Here is a 15,944-nt window from a genome sequence, read left to right as displayed (position 1 = left end):
GGGCTCACTTCTCCTGGAAAAGGAGACTGGTCTTTAACGTTATGAAGGGGTTTGATAGGGTGGGTGTGGGGAAGGTGTTTCCACTAGTGGCTGACTCCAGAACAAGGGGACATAAATATAAGATGGCCACTGACAGACCGAATAAAGAACTTGGGAGGAATTTTAGCGTCATAGAGTCATAGGCCTAGAAATACGGGACGCCAAGCTCGCCTGGGCGGCGGAATTTCCGCTCCGGGCGGAGCCGCTTGCATCAGCCCGATATTCAGTTTCAGCGCCCCAAACGGAAGCGGGGCGCTGCTCGAGGCGCCCTGCATCCCTCTTGGGGCGCTGCAACTGAATATCGCAGCGCAATGTGCCGCAGCACGGCGGGCTGCGGTACTGCAGGCCTTCCTCCCCTTCTTAAAGGGGAGGGGCCTGCACCAGCGCGATCAGAGATCGCGAGTGCCGGCAAAAGAGCCCGGCACCGAGGAGAAGTGCCGGGCACTCGGGACACAGCCGGCACTGCCCGGTGGGGGGGGGTGCTCAGGAGGCCGGGGACAACGGCGCGAGGAGGTGCTGGCAGGCGGCCAGCAAAAAAAATGGCCGCCCCGCACCTCCCCTTTAATTAGCGCCACTACCGCCGCAGGTAGGCCCCCCTGAACTGGTCGCAAATTGCGACCGGCGTTACAGCAGGGGGCGCGACCAAATATCGCGATCGGGGCGGTAGCGGGGCGCTGCGCACACCGATGACGTCATCGGTGGCGGCGCAGCGCTACAGGCTAACGCCGCCATTAGCGCCCTGCTAAATTTCGCGGGAGGCGTGGCCAGTGGCGCTAAAGCCACTAGGTGCCCTCTTTGGGCGCTAACTGGTGGCGCAGCCCACCGAATTTCTAGGCCATAGAGTTATACAGCACAGAAAGAGGCCCTTCAGCCCATCGTGTCCGCGCCGGCCATCAAGCCCTGCCTACTCTAATCCCATTTTCCAGCACTTGGTCCGTAGCCTTGTATGCTATGGCCTTTCAAGTGCTCATCTAAATGCTTCTTGAATGTTGTGAGGGTTCCTGCCTCTACCACCCTTTCAGGCAGTGAGTTCCAGATTCCAACCACCCTCTGGGTGAAAAGGTTTTTCCTCAAATCCCCTCTAAACCTCCTGCCCCTTACTTTGAAACTATGCCCCCTGGTTATTGACCCCTCTACTAAGGGGACAAGTTCCTTTCTATCTACCCTATCTATGCCCCTCATCATTTTGTACACCTCAATCAGGTCCCCCCTCAGCCTTCTCTGCTCTAAGGAAAAAATGTTCTCGCACAGAGAGTGGTGAGAATGTGGAGCTCTCACTGGAGTGGTTGACATGGAGAGCATTTAAGGGGAGGCTCGATGAATCTGTAAGGGTAGTACAGAGGGAGACGGGGGCCAGAGTGGGAAAAGAGCATTCGAATCATAGAATTTTAGAATCACACAGCACAGAAGGAGGCCATTCGGCCCATCGTGCCTGTGCCGGCTCTTTGAAAGATATGTCCAATTAGTCCCACACTCCCCCCTGCTCTTTCCCCACAGCCCCTGCATATTTTTCCACTTCAAGTATTTATCCAATTCTCCTTTTGAAAGTTACTGTTGAATCTGCTTCCACCGCCCGTTCAGGCAGTGCGTTCCAGATCACAACAACTGCGTAATTCTTTCCCCTCACGTCGCCTCTGCCAATTACCTCGAAAATGTGTCCCCTGGTTACCGACCCTCCTGCCAGTGGAAACAGTTTCTCCTTATTTATCCTATCAAAACCCTTAATGATTTTGAACGCCTCGATCAAATCTCCCCTTAACCGTCTTTGTTTGAAGAGAACATAGAAACATCGAAGATAGGAGCAGGAGTAGGCCATTCGGCCCCTCGAGCCTGTTCCGCCATTCAATGCGATCATGGCTGATCATCCAAATTCAGTACCCTGTCCCTGCTTTCTCCCCATATCCCTTGATCCCTTTAGCCTTAAGAAATATATCTAACTCCTTCTTGAATATATTTAATGAAATGGCCTCCACCGCCTTCTGTGGTAGAGAATTCCACAGGTTCACCACTCTCTGGGTGAAGAAATTCCTCCTCATCTCAGTCCTAAATGGCTTACCCCTTATCCTTAGACTGTGACCCCTGGTTCTGGACTCCCCCGCCATCGGGAACATCCTTCCTGCATCTAGTCTGTCTAGTCCTGTTAGAATTTTATAAGTTTAAACCCCAGCTTCTCCAGTCTCTCCACGTAACTGAAGTCTCTCATCCTTGGTACCGTTCTAGTAGATCTCCTCTGCACCCTCCCTCTGCAAGGCCTTGACATCCCTCCGAAGGTGGTGCCCAGAATTAGCTGCAGTAAGAAAGAAGAACGAAAGACTTGCATTTATATAGCGCCTTTCACAACCACCGGACGTCTCTAAGCGCTTTTGAAGTGGAGTCACTGTTGTAATGTGGGAAAGGCGGCAGCCAATTTGCGCACAGCAAGCTCCCACAAACAGCAATGTGAAAATGACCCAGATAATCTGTTTTAGTGATGCTGGTATTCCAATGAGAGTGGGAGGAGGCTTGTGACCAGCTGGGCTGAACGGCCTGCTTGTGAGGCTGTAGGTTCCACAGCACGTTATGCATCCCAGAGACTAACAGCTCCCACCCCGCCCCCCTGACCCAGTATTTGATCTTGGCGACTCATTCTTGCTGGATGCTGTGACGTGCGTGGATCTCTTTCTGCTCTGCTCGGGAGTGCCGGCACTGAGCGTAATAATGTGGGCCAGGCAGCGGAGGTGTTCAGCTCCTCTGCTCCCAGCCTGAATGCTGAGTAAGATAATGAAAGGAACACATCGTAGAAAATTGCTCGTGAATAGCAACCAGGAACTGCAGCATTTCCTGGCGTGCATTCATGCATGCACAGGTTCTGGAGCTCCGCAGTCTCGGCCACAAGGTCTGCCCTCCCCTTTCGCCGTAGTAAATCCAAAAAGCATACGGTAAGGTCGGCGCATCCACAATGCGGATAGAGTTCCTGGGGGGGGGTGGGGGGAGGGGGTTTGCCCAAAAGAAAAAGAAAGACTTGCATTTATATATAGAAACATAGAAGATAGGAGCAGGAGTAGGCCATTCGGCCCCTCGAGCCTGCTCCGCCATTCAATGTGATCATGGCTGATCATCCAAATTCAGTACCCTGTCCCTGCCTTCTCCCCATATCCCTTGATCCCTTTAGCCTTAAGAAATATATCCAACTCCTTCTTAAATATATTTAATGAATTGGCCTCTACTGCCTTCTGTGGCAGAGAATTCCACAGGTTCACCACTCTCTGGGTGAAGAAATTCCTCCTCATCTCTGTCCTAAATGGCTTACCCCTTATCCTTAGACTGTGACCCCCTGGTTCTGGACTCCCTGACCATCGGGAACATCCTTGCTGCATCTAGTCTGTTCAGTCCTGTCAGAATATTATAAGTTTATAGCGCCTTTCACGACCACCGGCTGTCCCAGAGCGCTTTACAGCCAATGAAGTACTTTTTGAAGTGTAGTCACTGTTGTAATGTGGGAAACGCAGAAGCCAATTTGCGCACAGCAAGCTCCCACAAACAGCATTGTGATAATGACCAGATAATCTGTTTTAGTGGTGTTGATTGAGGGATAAATATTGACCAGGACACCGGGGAGAACTCCCCTGCTCTTCTTCGAAATAGTGCCGTGGGATCTTTTACGTCCACCCGAGAGAGCAGACGGGGCCTCGGTTTAACGTCTCATCCGAAAGACGGCACCTCCGACAGTGCGGCACTCCCTCGGCTCTGCACTGGGAGTGTTGGCCTGGATTTACGTGCTCAAGTACCCTGGAGTGGGACTTTGAACCCACAGCCTTCAGAGTCAGAGGCGAGGGTGCTGCCCACTGAGCCACGAGCTGACACACTGCTCATTATAAAACGCCCTTATTTTACCATCCAGGAAACCTTCAGCTAAACATTTGAGAAATGAAATTCCGGGCTCCTCGCCAGCTTGTTTGCTGCATTTTTTCTTTCCTGGTGTCGGAGTGAATTGTGTAGGCCGGAAGGCCCCAGGCTGTAATTCTGTTCCGCGTCGAGTTATCTTACTTCAGCAGCAGTTGGGGCACCATGTATGGCCTTAGCGTTCATAAGGAAAGAATTTGCATTTCTGTAGCGCCTTTCAAGACGTCCCAACGCACTTTACAGCCAATGAAGTACTTTTTTGAAGTGTAGTCACTGTTGTAATGTAGGAAACGCGGCAGCCAATTTACGCACAGCAAGCTCCCACAAACAGCAATGTGATAATGACCAGATTATCTGTTTTTTTCAGTGATGTTGGTTGAGGGATAAATATTGACCGGGACGAGCTGCCCTGCTCTTCTTCCAAATAGTGGCCGTGGGATCTTTTACATTCACCTGAGAGAGCAGACGGGGCCTCAGTTTAATGTCTCAGCCGAAAGACGGCACCTCCGACAGTGCAGCACTCCCTCAGCACTGCACTGGGAGTGTCAGCCTAGCTTTATGTGCCCAAGTCTCTGGAGTGGGACTTGAACCCACAACCTTGTGACTCAGAGGCGAATGTGCTGCCCACTGAGCCACAGCTGACACCTTAATGCCCATGTATGTGTGTCCACTTCCCAGTGATAAGTGAACAGACTCTTCATTAGCCAACTGGATAAATCCTGACTGTCAGTCACAGAACCATTTTTTCCATTGCCAATGTTTTTATGACCAATAAACAAACGTCTTCAAAGAAAATGTAAAAAAACCACAATTTTCATGAATGATTTTTCTCCTGGGGTTTACTCTCAGCAGTGTCCAGGAGATTAATCTTCAATTCCTGGAAGCTCCAGGACAACCCTGGAGGGTTGGCCACCCTAGTGGGAAGCCGAGCACACTGGGCTCCACTGTGTTCTCGTATAAAGCCAGATAGGATTGAGCACTCAGTTTGAGTACAGGAACAAGGATGTCTTGCTGCAGTTGTACAGGGCCTTGGTGAGACCACACCTTGAGTATTGTGTGCAGTTTTGGTCGCCTTATCTGAGGAAGGATGTTCTTGCCATGGAGGGAGTGCAGCGAAGATTCACCAGGCTGATACCTGGGATGGCAGGAATGATGTATGAGGAGAGATTGGGTCGATTGGGCTTGTACTCGCTGGAGTTTAGAAGAATGAGAGGGGATCTCATTGAAACTTATAAAATTCTGGCAGGACTAGACAGACTAGATGCAGGAAGGATGTTCCCGATGGTCAGGGATTCCAGAACCAGGGGTCACATTCTAAGGATAAGGTGTAAGTCATTTAGGACAGAAATGAGAAGGAATTTCTTCACCCAGAGAGTGGTGAACCTGTGGAATTCTCTACCACAGAAGGCAGTAGAGGCCAATTCATTAAATATATTCAAGAAGGAGTTAGATATATTTCTTAAGGCTAAAGGGATCAAGGGATATGGGGAGAAAGCAGGGACAGGGTACTGAGTTTGGATGATCAGCCATGATCGCATTGAATGGCGGAGCAGGCTCGAGGGGCCGAATGGCTTACTCCTGCTCCTATCTTCTATGTTTCTATGTAACACTCTGCCGGCCGACATGTCAGTTTGGCTCAGTCGGCAGCAGTGTCATCCTTCTTGAGTCGGAAGGTTGTGGGATCAAAACCCATTCCAGGCCTGGAGCACGCATGCCAGGCCGACACTACAGTGCCGTATGGAGGGAGTGCTGCATTGTCAGAGGTGCTGACTTTCCGAATGAGGTGTTAAACCGAGGCCCTGTTCACCTGTTCAGGCCCATGGCACTGTGAAGAAGACATGAGAATCTGGCTTCCTGACCAACATTTCTCCCTCAATTAAACACCATCAAAAATAGATCATCTGTCCATCTGCTATTTGTGGGAATTTGCTGTGTGAAAATTTGGCAGCCATCTTTGTCTATATAACGAGTCCTTAATTAAAAAGCTAATTTACAAGCCAGGGTTCATATTGTTGGCATGGGGAATTATCTGCTTAAGGGACTCAATGTTCCAAACTAAACTAAGCTTAACTGGACTGGAGCTGTCCTGCACTATTGAGGCCATGAGTCCAGGCCAGAAAGCCTGGTTTAGTTTGGCTCTACTCTTTGTTATATGGTAGCTATGTGTGTGTTAAACTGAGAGCTGTGAGACAGAAACTGCACATTAGGCATTAACCTAAACAATCAAACATGTTTTTTTTAAATTCGTTCCTGGGATGTGGGCATCGCTGGCGAGGCCAGCATTTATTGCCCATCCCCCTTGAGAAGGTGGTGGTGAGCCGCCTTCTTGAACCGCTGCAGTCCGTGTGGTGAAGGTGCTCCCACAGTGCCGTTAGGGAGGGAGTTCCAGGATTTCGACCCAGCAACGATGAAGGAACGGCCGATATATTTCCGAGTCAGGATGGTGTGTGTGACTTGGAGGGGATTGTGGAGGTGGCGGTGTTCCCATACACCTGCTGCCCTTGTCCTTCTAGGTGGTAGAGGTCGCAGGTTTGAGAGGTGCTGCCGGAGAAGCCTTGGCGAGTTGCTGCAGTGCATCTTGTAGATGGTGCACACTGCAGCCACGGTACGCCGGCGGTGGAGGGAGTGAATGTTTAAGGTGTTGACTGTGAGTTCTCAGATGTTTGGGTGAGTTGAGGTGTTGAAGACTTGAACCCACAAAGCAGACTTTGTGATATTTCTACTGCTGGTTTTCCAAACTGTTTGCTTTTGTACTGTGGGGCATTTTCACAAACCAACAGGCAAGAATAGTGTCTGTTGCTAACGGAATTCCCCTCCCCCTTCTAATAGCGATGGTTCTGATGAAATATAGAAGATAGGAGCAGGAGTCGGCCATTCGGCCCCTCGAGCCTGCTCCGCCATTCAATGAGATCATGGCTGATCATCCAAATTCAGTACCCTGTCCCTGCCTTCTCCCCATATCCCTTGATCCCTTTAGCCTTAAGAAATATATCGAACTCCTTCTTGAATATATTTAATGAATTGGCCTCCACTGCCTTGTGTGGTAGAGAATTCCACAGGTTCACCACTCTCTGGGTGAAGAAATTCCTCCTCATCTCTGTCCTAAATGGCTTACCCCTTATCCTTAGACTGTGACCCCTGGTTCTGGACTCCCCCGCCATCGGGAACATCCTTCCTGCATCTAGTCTGTCTAGTCCTGTTAGAATTTTATAAGTTTCAGTGAGAACTGATCAGACTTACTGCACAAGAGAATTTTAGTATTAAAACAAATTAAAGGCAAAATGTTTTCTAACATTAAGGATATAGTGGCACTGGAGAAGGTGCAAAAAAAGATTTACAAGGGTGATACCAGAACTGAGAGGGCTATACCTATCAGGAAAGACTGAACAGGCTGGGGCGCTTTTCTCTAGAAAAGAGAAGGCTGAGGGGTGACCTGATAGAGGTCTTTAAAATTATGAAGGGTTTCGATAGGGTAAACGTAGAGAAGATGTTTCCACTGGTTGAGAAGTCCAACTCTCAGGGCCATCAATGCAAGTTAGTCACTAATAAATCCTGTAGGGAATTCAGGAGAAACCTCTTTACCCAGAGAGTGGTGAGAATGTGGAACTCGCTACCACAGGGAGTGGTTGAGGCGAAAAGTATAGATGCATTTAAAGGGAGGCTGGATAAACAAACGAGGGTTTAATGGAATAGAAGGTTATGTTGATGAGGTGAGATGAAGAGGGGCGGGAGCAGGTTTGTGTGGAGCATAAACACCGGCACGGACCCGTTGGGCCGAATGGCCTGTTTCTGTGCTGTATATTCTACGTAATTAACAAAAATGCGACACAGACGGTTGCGATTCAGTGTTGGACCTTCTCTAGGCTTGGAGTGCGGCACAAGCCCAGCCTGATGGCCCGGCACCAAAGCTACTAAAAAAATTACGTCTCCTGTCTTTGTCTCTGGCAGATGGCCTCAGCGAATGAGTCCAGACCCGCGCAGAAAGATGCTGCGGACCAGAACTTCGACTATATGTTCAAGCTGCTGATCATCGGCAACAGCAGTGTGGGCAAGACCTCGTTTCTCTTTCGCTACGCGGACGACTCCTTCACATCTGCCTTCGTCAGTACTGTGGGCATCGACTTCAAAGTGAAAACCGTCTACAGAAATGAGAAGAGGGTGAAGCTGCAGATATGGGTGTGTGTTTTATAAATGTGTTTCTTTTTGAGCGCAATCCTGTATCTCTTGATTGCTGTCCAATTTTTTTAAATTCCTCCTGTGGAACTTTGCATTTGGGAGAACTCTCTTGCTCTTCTTCAGATGGTGGCCGCGGGATCTTTTACGTCCACCTGAGAGAGCAGACGGGGCTGCGGTTTAACATCTCATCAGAAAGACGGCACCTCCAACAGTGCAACACTCCCTCAGTACTGCCCCTCCGACAGTGCGGCGCTCCCTCAGTACTGCCCCTCCGACAGTGCAGCGCTCCCTCAGTACTGCCCCTCTGACAGTGCGGCACTCCCTCAGTACTGCCCCTCCGACAGTGCGGCGCTGCCTCAGTACTGCCCCTCCGACAGTGCGGCGCTCCCTCAGCACTGCCCCTCCGACAGTGCGGCGCTCCCTCAGCACTGCCCCTCCGACAGTGCGGCGCTCCCTCAGTACTGCCCCTCTGACAGTGCGGCACTCCCTCAGTACTGCCCCTCCGACAGTGCGGCACTCCCTCAGTACTGCCCCTCCGACAGTGCGGCGCTGCCTCAGTACTGCCCCTCCGACAGTGCAGCACTCCCTCAGTACTGCCCCTCCGACAGTTTGGTGCTCCCTTAGCACTGCCCCTCCGACAGTGCAGCACTCCCTCAGTATTGCCCCTCCGACAGTGCAGCACTCCCTCAGTACTGCCCCTCCGACAGTGCAGCACTCCCTCAGTAGTGCCCCTTCGACAGTGCAGCGCTCCCTCAGTACTGCCCCTCCGACAGTGCAGCGCTCCCTCAGTACTGCCCCTCCGACAGTGCAGCGCTCCCTCAGTACCGCCCCTCCGACAGTGCAGCGCTCCCTCAGTACTGCCCCTCCGACAGTGCAGCGCTCCCTCAGTACTGCCCCTCTGACAGTACAGCGCTCCCTCAGTACTGCCCCTCCGATAGTGCGGCGCTTCCTCAGTACTGCCCCTCCGACAGTGCGGCGCTCCCTCAGTACTGCCCCTCCGACAGTGCGGCGCTCCCTCAGTACTGCCCCTCCGACAGTGCGGCGCTCCCTCAGTACTGCCCCTCCGACAGTGCAGCGCTCCCTCAGTACTGCCCCTGCGACAGTGCAGCGCTCCCTCAGTACTGCCCCTCCGACAGTGCGGCGCTCCCTCAGTACTGCCCCTCCGACAGTGCGGCGATCCCTCAGTACTGCCCCTCCGACAGTGCGGCGCTCCCTCAGTACCGCCCCTCCGACAGTGCGGTGCTCCCTCAGTACCGCCCCTCCAGCAGTGCAGCACTCCCTCAGCACTGCACTGGGAGTGTCGGCCTAGCTTTATGTGCTCAAGTCTCTGGAGTGTTGAACCCACAACCTTCTGACTCAGAGGCGAGTGTGCTACCCACTGAGCCACACTGATACTGTGGGATCAGAGAGGTCCAAAGACATTTGGCAGATGATGACACTGCATTGCTCTAGGTCTCCCAGCCCCGTTTACAAGGCAGGACTTTGTAGAATGGGGTAAATTTACCACAGACTCCGAAAATTCAGTACCCCAGTCAAGCTATTGTATAGCTGTAATTGCTTCCAAGATATGGTTGTGGTTTGATTGCAGGCTGGGCTGAAGGAATGATGTAGGTAGTCATCCGACCTCCATTAGAACATAAGAATTAGGAGCAGGAGTCGGCCATTCGGCCCCTCGAGCCAGCTCCACCATTCAATAAGATCATGGCTGATCTTCTACCTCATCTCCACCTTCCCGCACTATCCCCATATCCCTTGATTCCCTTAATATCCAAAAATCTATCGATCTCTGTCTTGAATATACGCAACGACTGAGCCTCTACAGCCCTCTAGGGTAGAGAATTCCAAAGATTCACCCCCCTCTGAGTGAAGAAATTCCTCATCATCTCAGTCCTAAATGGCCGATCCCTTATTCTGAGACTGTGACCCCTGGTTCTAGACTCCCCAGCCAGGGGAAACATCCTCCCTGCATCTACCCTGTCAAGTCCTGTAAGAATTTTGTCTGTTTCAGTGAGATCACCTCTCATTCTTCTAAACTCTAGAGAATATAGGCCTAGTCGACTCAATCTGTCCTCAGAGGACAATCCCCCCCATCCCAGGAATCAGTCTGGTGAACCTTCGTTGCACTCCCTCTATGGTAAGTATATCATTCCTTAGGTAAGGAGACCAAAACTGTACACAATACTCCAAGTGTGGTCTTACCAAGGCCCTATATAATTGCAGAATTAGACTGTTTCCTGATCTGATTGTCCTGCTGACCTCATTGCATTCCTTATGCAGTGAACTCTCATGTTTAGCGGTTGCTATGACCCTGCAGTTCTCAGATGTTTTGTTGCAGCCACGTGACTGTGAGAGGCACTTAAGCGTTTCAGATAGCAACGAGCTATCCTCGCTGGAATCCAGGAAGTTAACAGGAGAATGTGCAGAGGCCCCATCGATCCGCCCCCCCTCCCAAAAAATAAACTGGTTATTGTCCGTAGCGTTCGGCGGTGTGCGAAATCCGGGGCTGACTCACTTATTACACACTCGGGGAAGCTTGCACTGTGTGCAGAGAGGGTGTAGGAGGGACCTACCTCCTGCAGGGGACTGGGTACTCTCCACTTGCCCTAAGCAAGAATCGAACGCCTAGATCAAGGGGAATGTGATTAAAAGTTAAATGAAACTGCTCTGTTTTTCTGATTTGTGAATCTCCTGCTCACTGACTCTGGCGATGAGGCATTTACTCTGGCTGCGTGCCCAGTCATTGTTGGCAGTAGCGCTGTACAATGAAAGGGCAGCATTAGCAAGATGTAGCTCATGCATTAATAGCAGTGCTACCACAGCAAGAAGACACAAGAACATAAGTAGGCCATTCGGCCCTTCGAGCCTGCTCCGCCATTCAATGAGATCATGGCTGATCTTCTACCTCAACTCCACCTTCCCGCACTATCCCCATATCACTTGATTCCCTTAATATTCAAAAATCTATCGATCTCTGTCTTGAATACACTCAACGACTGAGCCTCCACAGCCCTCTGGGGTAGAGAATTCCAAAGATTCACTGCCCTCCCGAGTGAGGAAATTTCTCCTCATCTCAGTCCTAAATGGCCGACCCCTTATTCTGAGACTGTGACCCCGTGTTCTAGAATCCCCAGCCAGGGGAAACATCTTCTCGGCATCTACCCTGTCAAGCCCCTTAAGAATTTTATATGTTTCAATGAGATCACCTCTCAATCTTCTAAACTCTAGGAAATATAGGCCTAGTCTACTCAATCTCTCCTCATAGGACAATCCCCCCATCCCAGGAACCAGTCTGGTGAACCTTTGTTGCACTCCCTCTATGGCAAGTATATCCTTCTTTAGGTAAGGAGACCAAAACTGTACACAATACTCCAGGTGTGGCCTCACCAGGGCCCCGTATAACTGTAGTAAGACTTCTTTACTCTTATACTCTAATCCCTTTGTATCAAAAGCTAACATACCATTTGCTTTCCTAATTGCTTGCTGCACCTGCATATTAACTTCCTGTGATTCATGTACAGGGACACCCAGATCCCTCTGAGTGCAAACATTTCCCAGTCTCTCACCATTCAAAAAATATTGATCCTGATCAAATTAAAAACATGATCAATGATATCCTAAAAACAGCGGCATTTGCTTCTGTGTCCTGTTGTTGGCCTAAAGGTGTACAAAATTATGAGGGGCCTGGATGGAGTGGATAGGAAGGACCTATTTCCCTTAGCAGAGAGGTCAATAACCAGGGGGCATAGATTTAAAGTAACTGGTGGAAGGATTAGAGGGGAGTTGAGGAGAACTTTTTTCACCCAGAGGGTGGTGGGGGTCTGGAACTCACTGCCTGAAAGGGTGGTAGAGGCAGAAACCCTCATCACATTTAAAAAGTACTTGGATACGCACTTGAAGTGCCGTAACCTACAGGGCTACGGGCCGAGAGCTGGAAAGTGGGTTTAGGCTGGGATAGACCTTTTTTCATCCGGCACAGACAGGATGGGCCGAATGGCCTCCTTCTGTGCCGTAAACTTCTATGATTCTCTGATACATGGGAACATCTGGATCACCGGGAAAGCCCGGGAGTTGCCATCCCTACTCCTAGCCAGTATTTACGGGGGGACCTGCCCAGATATCACTGTGGGTCGCCTTTTGTAAAGTATTTGTTCTCACAACGCCTGGCGAGACTCACCAGCTCTTGTGGGAAGAGGCGCACAGATTTGAACTTGTCGATGTTGGAAAAAAGAATTTTGAGAGACAACGGGGGGGGGGTGGGGGGGGAAGAAATTGGGTTGCTTTGCGCCTCTTGTTAGCGCCCCCGGGCACGGTGCGAATCCCCTAGCGCCCTGGCACGGCGCCGCTAGCGCCTCCCACAAAATCCAGCGGAAGTTTAGCGGCGGCGGAAGCTGGTAGCGCCGGCGATGTCGATGTCATCGCCGTGCGCAGCACCCCCGCCCTCAAACGTCCCTTGCGCCCCCTGAGCTATCGCCGGACGATATGTCCGACGGGATCGGGGGGGGGGGGGCGGCGGTTTGGCAGTGCTGCCGGCCGGCGCAAGTTAAAGGGCAGGTGCCGGGCGGCCATTTTTATTTTGACCGACTGCCAGCACCTGCCCCCCTTTTGCCTTTGTACGTGGGGTGCCGGGCTGTTTTCACGGCACCCCGCTCCCCGGTGGTCCAGCAGGGCCCCGTGTGCGCGCAGCACTAGGCCCCTCCCCTTTAATCAGGGGAGGGAGGCCGGCAATGATGTGACACTGTTACACGTAGGAGATGGAACGCTTCCAGTAGCGCTGCACCTCCTTCTTGGGGCGCTACTACTGAATTTACGGGGAGGCGGTGGCGCTAACTATTTCGGGGCGCTAGAATTCATGCCCCGGCGACGTTTGCGCCCCAAAATGGGCGCCACCCCATTTTCTCCTCCGGTAAGTTCAGAATGCTGAGAGGAGTTGGCAATGTCGATACAAGCGGCTTCTTCAACACACACTGTGATTGTAGAAGAGTGGGAGGCGGGTACAGAATGAGTACTGGGTCAAGGAAGAAAGGCTCGAGGTTGGAATGACTAGAATTAACACGCACACACACTAGTAGGGTGTGGACGGACACCCACTGAAAGATGTGACTCCACTGCTGGCGAACTGGTTGGGTAAACAGCTGGTTGTGGATGAGCTATGTTCAAGGTAACGAAGTAACATTTTATGAAGTGCGATTTCTGCTGCTGGTTTGCCGATTGAATTCCTCAACTCTACACATTTGGTTTGAAAACTGTAATGCAGTGGGCTTGGGTGTAGGGACGGGCGTGGCGAGTTGGTGAGCCCCAGACGACCAGTTGTTGTGAGCCACACAATTGTTCGTTTGATGCTTCCTCTGGAATATAATTGGCCACAGTTGAGCAGTTAGATTGCAGATTGCAGTGCTGGACTGGTATTTTTTTAATTCATTCCCATGATGTGGGCGTCGTCAGCAAGGCCAGCATTTATTGCCCATCCCTAACTGCCCTTGAGAAGTGAGCCGTCTTCTTGAATTCAACTGAGTACAGGAAACTTTCGATTAACCGGCCACTAAATAACCGAAACGCTCTATCCACTGGCAAAATTCAGGAGTCGGTTCAGGTAACTTTTTTTTACTTTTAGTTACTTTTTTTACTCATTTGTGGCTGTGCAAGCGTGTAGCTGAAGCTGTTGCTAAGCTACAGAGACGCTTGCCAGTTGTGCCGATTGTTTTGAAGCTGTAGGGTTTGTTGCTTTAGACGGAGCTCTGAGCTCCGTATCTTTTAACTATAGCGTTCGGTTATCCGGCATTGTTGATGGACCGGCACCAGGTCGGTCCCGTCCGTGCCGGATACCAGAAAGTTTCCTGTAGCTTGCTGGGCCATTTCAGAGGGCAGTTAAGAGTCAACCACATATACCCGGCCAGACCGAGTAAGGACGGTAGATTTCCTTCCCTAAAGGACAATGATGCACCAGATGGGTTTTTACGACAATAGATTCAAGGCTTTTTTTTAAATTCCAGATTTATTTAATTGGATTTAAATTCCCCAGCTGCTATGGTGGGATTTGAACTCATGACTCTGGATCAGTAGGCCAGGCCTCTGGATTAGTAGTCCAGTAACATAACCACAATGCTACTGTACCCGTAATCCCAGAGCTTGGGTTAATCTGGAAGCTGGGAAGAGACGGTGGCATAGTGGTTAGCACTGTTGCCTCACAGCGCCAGGGACCCGGGTTCAAATCCGGCCTCGGGTGACTGTCTGTGTGGAGTTTGCACATTCTCCCCGTGTTTGCGTGGGTTTCCTCCGGGTGCTCCGGTTTCCTCCCACAGTCCAAAGATGTGCGGGTTAGGTTGATTGGCCATGATAAAAATTGGCCCTTAGTGTTAGGGGGGATTAAATATGTGGGGTTACGGGGATAGGGCTTGGGCGGGATGGCTGTCGGTGTAGGGACCGGGTGCTAGGGTTTGGATGATCAGCCATGATCTCATTGAATGGCGGAGAAGGGCCGAATGTCCTGCTCCTATCTTCTATGTTTCTATTTCAGACCTTGCTCTTCTGATGTGCGAGAAGAGATTGGCTTGACGGGCTGAGCTACCCTTTCCCCATTTCGTACTCGTGTTGTCTTTCGACTTCACTAATCTATAAAACGCTGTCTGCCGTGCAAACGAGCAGCGACAGCTGCACTCCCTCCACGTTTAATGGCTTGAAACTGATCTTATCAGTTTGTGAAAATAGAACAATTGAGAGAGGTCACGAGGTGCCTTTCACTGATTGAGAATTCTACACTATGAGATGGTTCAGGGTTTTTTAAATTCTTGGATTAAACCTACATCCTGCTGCTTTTATTATTAATGATAATATAATGTAACGAGGCCAAAATAGTCTCCTGATTGACGAATTGCTGTAACCACCAAAGCGAAAATACAAGTGATGGGAACATTGAAAGCATTTTGACAATGTGAAGCACGTCACTGGAAGCCCTGATCTTGAGCGTGCTGCCTGTACCAGATCCAGTATCTTCCCCACCTCCCCACACAAACAGTGAGTGAGCAACAACAACAACGTAGTAAAATGGCCCAAGGCGCTGCACAGGAGTATTATAAGACAAAAAAAATTGACACCGAACCACATAAGGAGAAATTAGGGCAGGTGACCAAAAGCTTGGTGAAAGAGGCAGGTTTTAAGGAGCGTCTTAAAGGAGGAGAGAGAGGTAGCGAGGCGGAGAGGTTTAGGCAGGGAATTCCAGAGCTTAGGGCCCAGGCAACAGAAGGCACGGCCGCCAATGGTGGAGCGATTATAATCAGGGATGCTCAAGAGGACAGAATTAGAGGAGCGCAGATATCTCGGGGGGGGGGGGGGTGGGGGGGGGGGTGGTGGTTTGTGGGGCTGGAGGAGATTACAGAGATAGGGAGGGGCGAGGCCACGGAGGGATTTGATAACAAGGATGAGAATTTTGAAATCGAGGCGTTGCTTAACTGGGAGCTAATGTAGGTCAGTGAGCACAGGGGAGATGGGTGAGCAGGACTTGGTGCGAGTTAGGACACGGTCAGCCGAGTTTTGGATGACCATAAGTTTACATAGGGTAGAATGTGGGAGGCCGGCCAGGAGTGCGTCGGAATAGTCAAGTCTAGAGGTAACAGTGGCATGGATGAGGGTTTCAGCAGCGGATGAGCTGAGGCAAGGGCGGAGACGGGCGATGTTACGGAAGTGGAAATAGGCGGTCTTGGTTATGCTTTAGCCCTGAGCATGTTGACGGGTTAGTCTCACACTGCTGGGCCTTCCCTTCCAGTCCATTCCACTCACCCATGTCACCCTCTTCTGTTGGTGAGCTGCACTTTTCTGCTCAGTGGGCTGCACTCTCTCTCACCTCTGAGTCA

The 15,944-nt window shown here is 50.9% G+C and overlaps 1 protein-coding gene across 2 annotated transcripts in view; it reads left to right on the top strand.

Moving 5' to 3' along the window:
• The window catches only part of rab3da (RAB3D, member RAS oncogene family, a), a 59,927-nt gene that overhangs the window by 20,648 nt on the left and 23,335 nt on the right, over window positions 1-15,944 (top strand). The window contains exons 1-2 of one of the 2 annotated variants that reach the window (XM_085971737.1): window positions 2,698-2,957; window positions 7,870-8,097. In XM_085971737.1, coding sequence (XP_085827863.1) covers window positions 2,877-2,957; window positions 7,870-8,097 — 309 coding nt within the window. In that variant the 5' untranslated portion in view covers window positions 2,698-2,876. Of the gene's footprint in view, window positions 1-2,697; window positions 2,958-7,869; window positions 8,098-15,944 lie in introns of those variants that run through there. The other variant, XM_085971738.1, reaches the window with a different exon arrangement.

Source organism: Somniosus microcephalus, chromosome 31 (assembly GCF_052327205.1).
Source record: "Somniosus microcephalus isolate GS21.2 chromosome 31, FLI_Smic_1.0, whole genome shotgun sequence".
In the NCBI taxonomy this organism is placed as follows: domain Eukaryota; kingdom Metazoa; phylum Chordata; class Chondrichthyes; order Squaliformes; family Somniosidae; genus Somniosus; species Somniosus microcephalus.
Note: the sequence above shows the minus strand (reverse complement) of the source record. Positions and strands in the feature narration are given on the sequence as shown.